The 13,606-nt window shown below is 40.4% G+C and overlaps 1 protein-coding gene across 3 annotated transcripts; it reads right to left on the bottom strand.

Moving 5' to 3' along the window:
- Positions 1-101: 101 nt before the first annotated feature.
- Positions 102-11,250, bottom strand: LOC131222488 (uncharacterized). 3 transcript variants are annotated; one of them, XM_058217569.1, is made up of 9 exons: positions 10,698-11,250; positions 6,700-6,775; positions 5,493-6,629; positions 5,049-5,346; positions 3,515-3,724; positions 3,137-3,310; positions 1,992-2,189; positions 1,218-1,331; positions 102-470 (listed from the first exon to the last, which is right to left on the bottom strand). In XM_058217569.1, exons 3-9 carry the CDS (start codon positions 6,584-6,586, stop codon positions 129-131), a joined length of 2,430 nt encoding a protein of 809 aa, XP_058073552.1. In that variant the 5' UTR covers positions 6,587-6,629; positions 6,700-6,775; positions 10,698-11,250; the 3' UTR covers positions 102-128. The 3 variants fall into 3 exon arrangements, with proteins under 3 accessions (XP_058073552.1, XP_058073551.1, XP_058073550.1); XM_058217568.1 differs by having other exon boundaries at positions 5,493-6,612; XM_058217567.1 differs by having other exon boundaries at positions 5,493-6,607.
- Positions 11,251-13,606: the final 2,356 nt, after the last annotated feature.

Raw genomic sequence — 13,606 nt, 5'->3', positions numbered from 1 at the left:
AAGGAAAAATCAATGAAATCACCTCTTTTTTTCTCTGCACATCGCTATTGATTCTTTTTTCATCTTCTCTATGAAAAATAAAAATAAAATTAAAATTAAAATAAAAAACGACACGACTCCAGATGAAATCACACGGACCAAACCTCACGAAGGAGTTGATACCTCACACCTTCCCCATTAGATCGCACCGTTTCCTTCAGCTTTCCATTTCCGTTGGGGATTGGAGGAGACGGGGGCAACTTATCAATGATGGAAGTGAGAGGAGATTCCACTTCATCCAAGTCATCGTCGCTGGTATACCCCCTCCTCTGTACCAATGACGCATTTCTCCCAAGTTCTGCCTGCCCTCCTGCATCTGCCACCTTCTCTGCCACATCGGCCAGCAAAGGTGGGCTGTAGACAATGGGTGCAGCGCTGCATGGGAAGCTGCTTATTGAGTCCCCTTCAGATTTCCGCCGTTCCAGCCAACTCTGAGTATTATAAAAAAAAAAAGAAAAAAAAAAGAAGGCATCTATAAGATCAAGCATTTTAAAATACTTCTTCAAGGGAACTCTGACCAAATAAGGTATTAGGAAGCTGATGGACACATCAGAAAATGGAGGGTCCTCTTCAAATCAACTGTCAATAGACTAAAATCAGTTATTTGTCAGTTGTTGTACTTCACTTCCATTCCGTAAGAAGGATGGGGAGAACTGGCCACTCAATACTGAAGTAGAGGGAGCCCAGTTTGTATACATGGGTTGCATGGATTATGATCTGGACATTGACATTTAGGTCAAAGAATGGGCAGCTATGACCTTACGTCAAGGGCATTGGATCAAAGTCCGGACCACTGAACCATGGGTCATACATGGAAACTCTGGACATGAGAATACTGCAGACACTTGGTGCAAGGTTCCACAAATTCCCTCCTGAAGAAATTGACTCAACCTCACATGACTGGGACTTAATCCTCAAACAGTCCTTCGTGATGGGTGGTGGGCTGCAATAAGATGCTGATAGCCGACCATCTAAGGAGCAGAAGCATAAACTCAAAAACATAAAATATGTTAAGTATTTAATTCAAATCTGCTTTGGCAGTTTTGAATACTTGAATAAATCATCAAAACATTACTTCGGATGACAAGATGTGCATTTCTTTTCTATGTTACTGGAGCTTTCAGGTTTTTGAAAAGCATGGACCCATTCATAAGAAATTTAAATGCAGTCAATCTTACCTCGGAATTCAGTGCTTCTAGGACGGCACCAGGTACGGGATCAGGACAGAACTCATCAGGTGTAAAATTGCAGAGGATCCGCTTTATTAACAGAAGACCGAGTGAAGGGCATACCTATAAAAGATGGAAACAGAATAAATCAAATGAAAGATCTGATGAGGAAAGGATACAAATAAATTATGTATGTGAGTGTGTTTGTGTGTGCACACACACACAAGTGGCCTTCTTCATGTGAACATTAGCAACATTCCCAAACCTTTTAAATGGCACATGGGGTGACCGATTGTCGATCAAAATGGTTCATTCATTCATACAGCCAGGAGCAAGCCATGGTGCAAAAATCATGGCAATCAGGTGTCCTAAACTTCTGATCAATAGCATGAAAATGGACAGAGATTGACTGGAGAAATAAAATAGGTCCAATCATCATCTTGAAACTAGTAGTAGATAAATGCCACTTTTTATTTCTTATTCTTCTAAAGTAACACTTTGATCTGATGATTCTGACTGTGATTTACAGCTCGTAAACAATGGAGAGTTGTACCAAATTGGTCCCATTCAAAGGGTTAGGATCATCCAATCGGTGTGATTCTTGCACCATGGCTTGCTCCTAATTGTATGACTGAATGAATTGGTTCAGGATAGGTCACCCCGTCTGCCGCTTCAAAGGTTAGAGGACGTTGCTAAACATCCCGTCGAAGGTGGGAACATTAGCAAAACCAATATGTACACGAGAACTGTTGGAAGACTTTTATGTAGAGTCATGGATCTTACCTCTTTTCTGATGGATCTGTCAATGAGCATGTCTTTTGGGAGCATCAGAAGATCACTCAAGGAATTCATCAGGGGGAAAGATTTGGATTCGACATCCCCGCCCCTTCTGTCATCATCCTCACGGCTGCTCTGTTCTTTCATGAAATTGTCTGCATCCATACCGAACATATCCACCAGCCACCTAGACCAATTTCCAATCTGTAATGGGAATAATATGCTCTCTATTTAGCATCCGTAAACTCATCTAATATGGAAACTGAAGGGCCTGCATGCTCAAACGAGTCCAGGGTCCCACTCAAGCACTTGATGCAAGACCACAAGCATTTGTAAAGGTGCACAACAAGAATGGATAGTCATGTCAAGAACATGAGGTTTAATGATGGAAAATGGATAACTATTCCTGCCCTGCCTTCTCTGACAGTGTCAGATGTGCCCTGGCCCCTATCCAGAATTTTTATCTGGTATAAATTATAATAACTTTGCACCAAATTTTCAGTGCAAGCAATTACTAAAGACCATCTGATCTTTGATCTGATGATTGTCCCATATTGGGGTCACTGCCTGCTGCGTCAGTGGCCCAACATGCAACAGCCATCTGGTCAGTGGTGGTTAGTAATGCAAGCGGTTTTATCGTATTGCTTCAAACAAAGAGAATTAGTAGCCCAGCCGGCCTTGTCCACTGCTTGAATTTAATAGTTTGATTACTATGATCAATAACAATGACATTAGGGGATGGAAAGATTGTTGCAGAATTGTAAAACGGTTAATCAAGGATGTGTCGGTTGAAAATGACCATCGGCACAATTGCTTCCTGTTTCTTGATTGTCTACAGAAAGCTCCAATTTCATTTTCAATCCACACATGGAAAATTGTTAACAAATCGGGCATTATGCCACCTTTTTCAAGCCATTCACAGTGAGATGAAGTGTGGGCCAAAGAATGAAATCAAACAGAATCTGCCTCAAGAAACACTGCACCACATATCAGGAAAGACTGTCTTAAGGTGCATTTGGTTGCACCACATATCATGTAATTAAATCATGATATTTCATGATTAATCAGTCTAATTTGGTGCAGAATTTCATGAAATTTGATGCTACCAAACACACCCTTAATGAATGTAAGATAATAGAAACTATACATACAGAATTTTTTAGCTGTGCGCCAGACCCAAAGCTCAAGTCTCCAGCCGGAATAGGTAAAACTTTGGAATCAACAATTGGATCTGATACAGGATCGGTTGGAATTTCGTTGTCTGATTCCCGCAGGATTGCATTAAACATGGCAACATCTAGTCTGGCCACACACTGTTCCATTACCTGAGCATAGAAATAAATAAGAGCATAGAAATAAATAAGTTTTAAGAAGAAAGTGCAATGCTCAAAGTATGAGGAAGCTTTGAAGAAGATGTGAAAGACCATTAACATACCACAACTTGCATAGACTTTATGTAGGAAATAAAAAGAAAGAAAGAAAGATGGAAAAATGATTTAATGGTGCAAGGGCCATTTATCACTCTATACCATTCTTGCCAACACAGGTAAGCAACCGCACTCATTCCCTCCTGCTCGAACAGGACAGAGCCTTTGGAAGGCATCCAAAAAAGCACTTTTCCAGAGGTTGATAGAGAAGCTGCCTTGCTGCTGATCACCCAAAGCTGGTCCTGACAGCTTCCTGAAGCTTTTTACTTCGTACAAACCATCAACTGGAGATTGCATGTGTGGGGTTAAGGTCTGAAAGCAGACAGGCACATCAAGGAATGTCAGTCGAATGAAAGAGAAAATCGGCACCTGGCCTCTCCATCATAATGATTAAAATTTAATTACAATGGAAAAGAAAATCATATAATATCTATTTCAGACAAAAAACCATTTCTGTTGTGCTGTTTCTTGATTCATCAAAATATAGGTGCGTTGGGCATGATAGCACATATATGCAAATGACTCAAATATAAGAATAAGAAGGCCATTTTTACATTCTCATAACAAGCTATAAAATGTAATTTCTGATCTAACCCAGACCTGATCCTAGACCAGAATCTAGATCCAAACTGAATTCCGAATCCTAAAACATGCTTGAAACTGAACCCAGCAGGACCTCATGGGGATACCAGAGCTGATTGGATTCAAATCTGGTACCCCATATGCAGTGCTTGGATCAGAGCCTGACAGGACCTAAATATAATTCCTGTAGTTGAGTTCAAATATGGGTATAGTAATATTAGGATGGGACCTGATCCATTGACAGCCATCTATGGTACTGGGCTGTAGTAAATACTATCATAATATCTACTACAGCATACTGAACCATAGTAAATATCTTCATAAAAGCAGGGTTATGCAGATGAGCTCTTGTATTTCTTTTTCTCCCCCTTTTTCTTTTGCCTTTCGTTAGAAATGAGAAGCCTGTATTTCTTGTGTCATTCCATACTCATCTGTATTTAGGATTTACTAGTTAGAGAGAGAGAGAGAGAGTAGCACACACATTTTATCCCTGAATAATTTTTTTTGAGAGTGGGTGATATAAAAACACGTAAGGAAGCATCTAAGAAGGGCAAATAATTACATTCACCCACTATACATCATTACACATGCATATACAAATTCTAACCATTTAAATTAAATACTTGTATTTTAATCATCTTTATAAACAAAGCACATGTTGTTTTAGTTTTGTAATGAATCTCTCTCACACACTTTTTTTTTTTTTTCACACTGTTTTTCAGTTTGAAACTGTATTAAACCGACTTCCAATACCTGATTTTAGGCATTTCTGCTTCCTTGAATTAAATTTTGACCGTCTTTTTAGTGATTGGAACCAAATCAAATGTGGACATTCTCGTAGCATTTTTCCTGTACGGATTTTTGCTATGGTATGAAATACAAAACATATGAGGCATCTGGTGGTAAATCAGAATTGCAATAAATTTATGTGGAGTTGACGATTTCTTCAGTAAGACAAATACCTTGTCGAAGGTATCAATATTAAATCGCAATGCAACATCAAGTCTATCATGTGATTGTTACCGCAACATCAAGTCTATAATGTGATTGTTACCTGCCACCACACCGACTCAATAATCCGAGAAAAGATCCAAGATTCTATCTTTTCCAATGCAGCAGTAAATGTGCTCATCTCTTGCCAGTCGTCTACCAATTGCATAAAACCAAGCTTCTGCACCTGCTTGCTGCCAGGACTACCTTTCCATTTCACGGGAGGGGACTTCAGGTCACTTCTCTTTCCCCCACCATTAGACTCAAAAAGCCTTCCAATCATACTTGAGTGATGAGAATTACCAAATGCTTGAGAAATAATAGTTCTCAGCACAACTGTATTCGACCACCAGAAAGTCAACCTTAAATAGGAAAAGAAATAAAAGCTATTACTCTCTATGATTTTAAAAAAAAAAAAAAATTAAAAAAAAAAAACGAAAAGAAGAAGAAGAAAGAAAAGCCAACACTGCAAGATGCATAAACTTAAAAGTTGCAGTAGTTTCTATACCTTTGCACATCACTGCCGCATGACTTGGCAATCAATACAAGCCCTGAGACGGTATTTCTAGCAATGCTGGCTCTCCTATCCTGAGTCCAATGCTTGCAAGCATGAATGTATAACCTAGAAAGGCGCCGAGCAGGTGTGTGAACCTTATGTGCCGAGCTTCCATGCTCTGGCACCACAGAATAGAGTGAAATCTCAAGAGCAGCAATTTCTCTCAGCTCCTCTTCTAGCTTCTCAATTTTCAGTTCCATTTCCTGGATCCTTTGGTCTGCATTCACCTTCTCTTCATCTATGCCAGTCTCATCTGCATCAGCAGTTTCATCGTCTGTTCCAATGCTCTGAGCACCATTTGGTGCTTCATCTGAGAGATCCATCTCCTTCACCTCTTCAATTGGCTTTTCATCACCTCCTTCAGACGATTCTGATGAAGGCTTGGAAGGAACTTTCATATTCTTGGATTTATTATCTAGGCTTTTAGCAGCAGCTTCTGACATCCCTTTATTGGTTTTTAGAGATTTCTTTGGAGTGCTCTGTGGTGTCTTCAATTGAAATTTATTTCCTTCTTTTTGACCGCCGTTTATTCTTGCTGCACGAGGGAGTGCTTCTGACTGTTTTTTTGGCAAGTTTTTAGGAACCCTGGAAGCCTGTTCTACTATGTCATCTTTGTTGGTCTCTGTATCCCCTTGAGATGATACAGAATCTACAATGGTTTCACAGTCAGATTCTTCTTCCTTCCCCTGTTTGACTTCCTTTTCCTGATCACTAGAGGGATCTTCTCTTTCGTCCCCATTCTCTTTCACAGCCATTTCAAAGGATTTTCCATCTGTTATTGCGACCTCAGACTTGCGGTCATCCATATAATGTATGACCAGGCTTTCATAAACTTCAGGGGCATCTGTGCCTGCTTTCAAATCACTTATTATGGTACTGGAGTCTGGCCGTGGCCGTGTACCCAAGGTTTCACATTTAACTCCCTTGGTGCTCAAGATTTTGTGGTCCTTCTCTGGATGTGGTTTTCTTTCTCTTCTCTTGTCTTTGCTAGAACCATTCTTTTGGTTACTGTTTGGCACTACAGTCTTGCTGTCCTTTTCCCTCATATTATCACTTCCCTTTCTCCACTGTACTAATCAAGATCAGAAGCTATTGATGAGTTAGTGAGATGAATGGCTAAATTTGGAACAACCAATTGTGAGGAGACAAGCATTCGCACCTCGATATTTTGACCAGTATTCTACACAATGAAATTTTTGTAATACTTCCTGTGCTTCGAGATGTCCCAAAGCACCCTGCAATAGGACAACAACAAATTAGATCCTCACCAGATGATTTGACACAGTAAACTGTGTGGAATAGACTAAATAACTCATGATAAATCCAGTTGAACATGCATTACTCTCAAATAATGATTCAAAACAGCTAAATGGACATAGATCGAAACACAAAATAGAGTTCATGAAATGAAAACTAATTTGTAAGAACTTCTCAACGGTGAAGATGTTCTTAATTTTGCAACCTATTGCCTCCTTTCCAATCAATGATCATGGGAGGTTACAGTAGACCTAACAAATCTACTAGAAGCACTTCCCTGACCTGGTTTTACACTGTTATACAAACAGTGCCTGATTATAGCACCGTTATTTTATAGAACCATAATGCATACTACTTGGATGATTTTTCATAATGTGAGAGTGAGAATGCCTTGAAACAAGTTCAACTTGCTTAAAAGAAAATAGTTGCATGTTTTCTAGTTAAGATCCATCAGGAGAATCACATTATATTAACAACTTAGAGATGAGAAATTGAGACATGAATGGAATGAAAAAAATAATTAAAATAGCACAGAGAGGTTGCCTGTACAAGACCCAAATCCAGAATGGTCCCAGTCAGAGAGCTTGCAACAGCTACACCCCCCTTTTTTTTGAAAGGTACAACAGTTACAGCCGCTATATATTGCCTGATTGTAATTGTCAAACGGAGAGGCTCCTTTTATGTAAGTTAGAGTATGTAACCCCACTGTAATTTCTTTATAAATTTATAAAATTAAGAAGGTGTCCCGCACCTTTTTCGGAAAAAAAAAAAAAACCTATAGTCTGTAACAAATTTCTGATGATCAATGTGCAACTATACTGAGAACCTACAGCATTATATAAAAAATGATAAATGTAGGAGACACTGAGACTGTAGTCTTGTGTTCTTCAAACAAAGGGAAGAGATGCTGCCAATGATTTTGTCGAAACATGCTTTCATAAGAACGTATATATTCGCAGTTACTGGGAATTATAAACAAGTTGGACTTGAGGGACAACCAAAATTGAAATGGTAGAACCCTTATTTAGAAGCCAATAATAATAACAAAACCATTATGATCAGACACTTAGTATTATCTGAAGGAGTGGACATCTTGAAGCACCCCACTCTGTAGAGTTACTTCTTCAAGAATGCTAGTTTCAAAGTGGCATGTCGTTGCCTAGAAAGAGAGTAATCAGAACACAGATAAACAAGAGTTTAGCATTTTCTGAAATTGAGTGCGAAAGCATCCAATTCAAGATGCCCCAATGCCTTTCCAGGGGAGAATGAAAATGTGGCAGCATAAGTACTGGGGTGAGATATTAGATTGATAGAATGACTTTTGCAAGATGATGACTAGTTACAACTTTGCTAAAACAGCAGCATCTTGTTATATTCAGTACCCAAACTATTACTAGTATCTAACTGGACAAGAACACACTGTATAAGCTCATAGTTAAACATAACCACATGAGACTTATCTAGAAGAACATGAAAAAATAGGTGTAAATAAATAAACATTTAATCAGCATATCAAAGCAAGTAAATTAGAAAAGTGATTCGTATGAGTCCACAAGTGCAAGTGACAGAGGTGGATCCAGAAATGAAGTGTCCATGAAGTGAGAGGTGTCTGGTGGATGGGGGAGGATGAAATTGATAGTGGTTTGCATAGCGAGGTGAATAACTTGGGCAGAGCCATGATAATTTTGTTGAAATCAAGATTTCCATACCTAGAGTATTTTAGATTGCAAATGTTCTTACATGACATTTATTGTTCATCAGGATTTGCATTTGACCTGAAGCTGAAGTATGTTTATCTTTAGGTAAGGAACTAATATGATCTAATGACAATAATTGGGGTATTTCAGCTCAGGACCTGCAAGAAATTCATCGCTTGTATATACAAAAGAAGAAGAAGAAGAAGAAAAGAAAAGAAAAGAACTAATTGATTAATCTCTGTAATGATAAAATGGAACAATCAGGCATGTGAGTGTCATTTGGGGGCTTCAATGAGAATGATGAACACCGCCATTCACAATGGGCAATTTAAACTCCAGCATTTCACAGTGCACTTCCGCTCAAAATTTTCCTAATCCAATACGAACTCTACTTTTCAAAATCCAAAAACTAAGCACTAAACAGTTATCCCTGTTGATTGATGTCTCAAATCTGTAATTCAACATGTCTATCGATGACTAGGGCTGTACATCGAGCCGAGTCGAGTCGAGCTGGGCCAAGCTCGGCTTGACTAGTCTGTGCTATACTCGAGTTCGACCCCAAGCTCAACATTGAAGCTTGGCTTTTTTGCCAAAGCTTTCGAGTCAATCTCGAGTCGAGTCGAGCTTGTTCATATGCCAACCCAGTGCCTAGCTCAACCCAAACCCGCACCCGACTCAACCCGGTGCCCACCCTGACCCAACCCAACCCCCACCCCGACCCAAACCCCAACCCTTTTAGTAAAAACTTTTAAGTTTTAACTCTTTTTTTAAAAAAGTTAAACACATTATATATATATATATATATATATATATTAAAATATATTACTCTAGCCAAGTCAAGCTCGAGCTTCGAGTCGAGTCGAGTTGAAATGCACCATGGTCGAACTCGGCTCGAACTCAACTCGAGCTTTAGAAAACAAGCTTGACTCGCCCCGAGTTGGCCTTTCAAGCCGAGTCAATCCAAGCTAACTCAAGCCGAGTCAAGTGAGCTTTTCGATCTAGCTCGACTCATGTACAACCCTATCAATGACAGTTCGATGCCATCGCAAAAATCCAGAATTTCCCATGTTGGTTGCTGTACACTTTGGGCATCCTATTTGATGCCATTGAAGGTTGTTCAATGACATTAAAGCCCTGCTCAAAGCCATCATAAATATCTAGAATTTTCATGTTTAGTCACTGGAATGTTTTGATGTAATCGAAGTCCGTTCAATGACATCAAAGGCTGTTTGATGCCATCGAACGACCGCGCAGAGTTACGCAGAGTTGCGTATCCGTGGGATTTGTTTCCGATTTCAATTGTGATTCTCCTAGAGGCTATAAATATAGGGTGTATCTAAGAGCTTTCTAATTCGTTCCTAGAGTTTTCAAGAGCTTGTAATGGGAGATTCGAGGCTTGTTTGAATCAGGTATTCTCTTTATCTCTTGTAATTTCTACTTTCATAGTGATATCTGTCACTTTGTGCCGTGGTTTTTTACTGCAAGGGTTTTTCCACGTTAAATTTGGAGTCTTGTGATTGGGCTTAGTTGTGCGATTGGAATACTTTGCTTGATTCATCTCTGTGTGCTTCCGTGGTCCCCCAACAATCCTAACTCTGACCAATGAGATTATTGTGTACATTAAACACAGTCTCACTAACAAAGGAAACAGATGATGATAAAAACAGATCACAGAAAGATGTTTACATGGATTAGGATCCAAACTGTTAGTAATTGGACTGCAAACAGAAGTAATCAGGGGCTAATACGTATGCTGCAAAAGCAAATCCTCAACGTCCACAGATGATAATAATTCCTTTGCTGCATTCCTAAAGTTACAATCCTGATTTGCATAATGTCAGCATCTAAAACTACATGACCTAAATAAGATAGTTGGAGAGCATAGGAATTGTTCCCAAAACCAAGGGGTGAAAATCAGATCATAAAGAAAACAGTGTGATGATCACAGTCTTGGATCTTCAGGAGAAGCAGAGCACTAATCTCAGAAGAAAACGCTGATTTCAACTTGAATTCCTCAAATTCCTAGAAATAGGCAGAACCAGAGTAAAAACGATTAATGCAGGTAAAATAACTACAATCTTAACAAATCTGCTCAAACTTCATCAACGATCCTTGAAATTGCGTATAAACGGCAAGAAATGCAAGCTAAAACCCGTAAAATGGAGCTAAATTAGGAGAATTTAGAGATAATCCGTCGACTCACCGCAGAAAGGGCATCAGAAGCCAAATATTCTTCAAAAACGGCACGATCTAGGTCGAAACAACTGCAAAACGACGAGTTTTGACTTCCGTCAGACACATCGAGAAAACAGAACTACATAGCAGTAGCAAACACTAGTTAATGCGAAATTCTTCAAAAGCGCAGGGGATCAAGATTTGAAAAGCTTCAGATCAGATCAGAAGCTCATAGAGTGAAAAAAGGGACATCTCGTCCGCTTCAGATCAGAAGATCACAAAAGGTCGATGACAAAAAGCTTGAAAAAGGAGCTGGAAATCATCTCTCTCTCTCTCTCTCTCTCTCTCTCTCTCTCTCTCTCTGGAAAAAGGAGCTGGAAATCACCTCTCTCTCTTCAGCTTTTTCGTTCTCCGAAACTTCGAATACTGCCAGCCTGGTTCTCCGCCATTTATATATGCAGGTTCAAGCTCGGGATTATCAGTTTCTTGTTAACTGCATTTGACTGCATGGGCTGGAATCCGACAACAGCATTAGAGAATATATATCCGATGTGGAGCTCTTTCTCACCGACGGGCGATAGCCGTGGAGGTTCTGGTGACATATGCCTGTCGAGTGTTGGGGGGAACTTCTTTTAAAAACCCAGCTGTAGGTACGGCCAGCCTCTTTACCGGGAGAAGCTGTCGGTGCCAGAAATTACCGGAGGTCCCGGTTTCATTTCTGCGAGTGCGAATGACTCTTTTTCACGTGGGCGCGTATGGGAGCGGATTAGGTGCGACCCTTACCGTGGGGCCCACCTTAACGTATGTATCCTATATCTATTCCGTACATCCATTTTCCCAGATTATTTAATATATTATAGGAAAAATGAAGAAGATGCATATCTCAGGTGGACCATACCATAGAAAACAGTGGTGATTGAACGTTAACCATTAAAAACTTGTTAAAAAGCCCGTGGTAGTGTTTTTGGTAATATTTATTTTCCATCCAACCTGTTGATAAGGTCACAACACTAGATGAAGGGGGAAAATATAAAATTGATCATAACTTTATGGCCCATAAGAAGCTTCCTATGATTAAAAAAAAAAACACTATTTTCTATGGCATAGTCACCTGAGATTTGGATCCAAATTATTTTTAGCCCTGAAATTACATAGGAAAACGGATGGATGGTGTGGATATGGAATACATACATCAAAGTGGGTCCCACGGTAAGGGTTGCACCGCCTTGGGTGAAACCGGGCCGCAACTGATCCGCTCCCGCCGTGTATGTGCTGGAGCACATATACCGGGTCTCGCCTCTGACACGTGGGCAGCTGTGATGACGAGCAAAATGACAAAACCAAAACACGGACCCGTGTGCTCGCCTGGCCCGTGGGTACTGTAACTACTGACTCTTGCCTATTGTACATGGCACGTCTGGTAGGCAATCGAAGTCCATATCAAAGCATGGATGGGAATGTTTGAAAACCACCGCAGGTTTGAGTGGTGAGAGCTTTTCACACACATATATGTATATAGGGAAAAGGTACCATGCGCTCGACCTCACGGGTCCGTCCCATGAGGTCGAGCTGTGTGGGCCCCACCGTGATGCGTTTCGAACATCTAGCCCATCAGTCAAATGCACCATTCCATCATGGGCCTAGGTCTCAAAAATCAAGTCAATCCGTGACTTGTGTGGGCCACACCACATACAGAAGTGGGGAGGGGCTGTGCACCATTAAAACATTTATAATCAGTTTTTTGGGCCCACCGAGATGTGGTTTGAAAATCCAGCCCATCCATTATGTGTGTCCCACTTGGATGAGGGTTCAGACCAAGTTTCAGCAGCATTAAAAACTCAGGTGGGCCCCACCAAGTGCTTTTATATGTTTTAACGGTGTCTTCACATTATTTTAGATGGTATGGCCCACCTGAGTTCGGTATATGGCTGATTTTTAGGATATCCCATAATTTAGAGAGGACCCATCAAATGCACGGTGTTGATGGTCGACACGCATCACGATGGATGAAGCACCAGGAGTTGCAGATGGATGAAAAGTGAGGCCAAAATGCAATGTGCCCTTAACATAGCTAAGAATGCGCTTGACAGCAAGAAAGTGGTCTTCAGTCGAAGAGTGTAGGAGTTTACAACGTGAACAATATCAGGACGTGTGATAGTCAAATACTGGAGAGCACCAACAAGAGATCGGTAAAGAGTATGATCCGAAAACAAAGGACCATCAGAAGACAGGTGCTGGGAAACAACCATGGGGGTGTGAACAGGCTTGCTGTCAAGTAACTGAGTTCGCGTAAGAATGTCCCGCGCATATATTCAGCTGACTGATAAAAAGACTATCAGTGGTGGATGTAGCTTCCAGACCAAGAAAGTAACTGAGAGAACCCAAATCCTTAGTAGCGAACTCAGAATTGAGCTTACAAGTAAAGTTGTCAAGAAGAAAAGAATTATTGCCTGTAATAATGGTGTCGTCAACATAAAGAAGCAAATAAATAATGTTTGACCGCCTGTGAAAGACAGAGTGATGTGTCTGCACGACTGCAATAAAAACTAAGGTGAATGAAGAAAGAGCTAAATCGCTAAAACTAGGCATGAGGGGCTTGTTTTAGGCCATAAAGAGCTTTCTTCAACTGACAAACATGATTCGGTAAGCGAGAGTCAATGTACCCAGGAGGTTCTATATAGGCATGTTCAGTAAGATGACCAATGAGAAACGCATTCTTGACATCAAGTTGGTGGAGAGGCCATTTGTTGGTTACAGCAAGAGAGAGTACAACACGGACAGTGGTAGCCTTGATGACAGGGCTAAAAGTGTCACTGTAGTCAAGACCAGATACCTGTGTATAGCCCTTGATAACAAGGCGGGCTTTGAGATGCTCGATAGATCCATCGGGCAAGTATTTGGTCCGAAACACCCATTTGGAACCCAAAATGTTGGTGT

This window comes from Magnolia sinica, chromosome 13 (genome assembly GCF_029962835.1).
Source record: "Magnolia sinica isolate HGM2019 chromosome 13, MsV1, whole genome shotgun sequence".
NCBI lineage: Eukaryota > Viridiplantae > Streptophyta > Magnoliopsida > Magnoliales > Magnoliaceae > Magnolia > Magnolia sinica.
This window is presented reverse-complemented; position numbering and strand designations above follow the sequence as displayed.

What these genes read in the sequence shown, in the direction of transcription:
- LOC131222488 (XM_058217569.1), bottom strand. Translation starts at nt 6,586, where the DNA reads ATGAGGGAAAAGGACAGCAAGACTGTAGTGCCAAACAGTAACCAAAAG. An exon ending in TGCGGCAGTGATGTGCAAAG is followed by an intron (nt 5,347 to 5,492) that starts GTATAGAAACTA and finishes TTCCTATTTAAG; the next exon opens with GTTGACTTTCTGGTGGTCGA. An exon ending in GCGCACAGCTAAAAAATTCT is followed by an intron (nt 2,190 to 3,136) that starts GTATGTATAGTT and finishes TTCCCATTACAG; the next exon opens with ATTGGAAATTGGTCTAGGTG.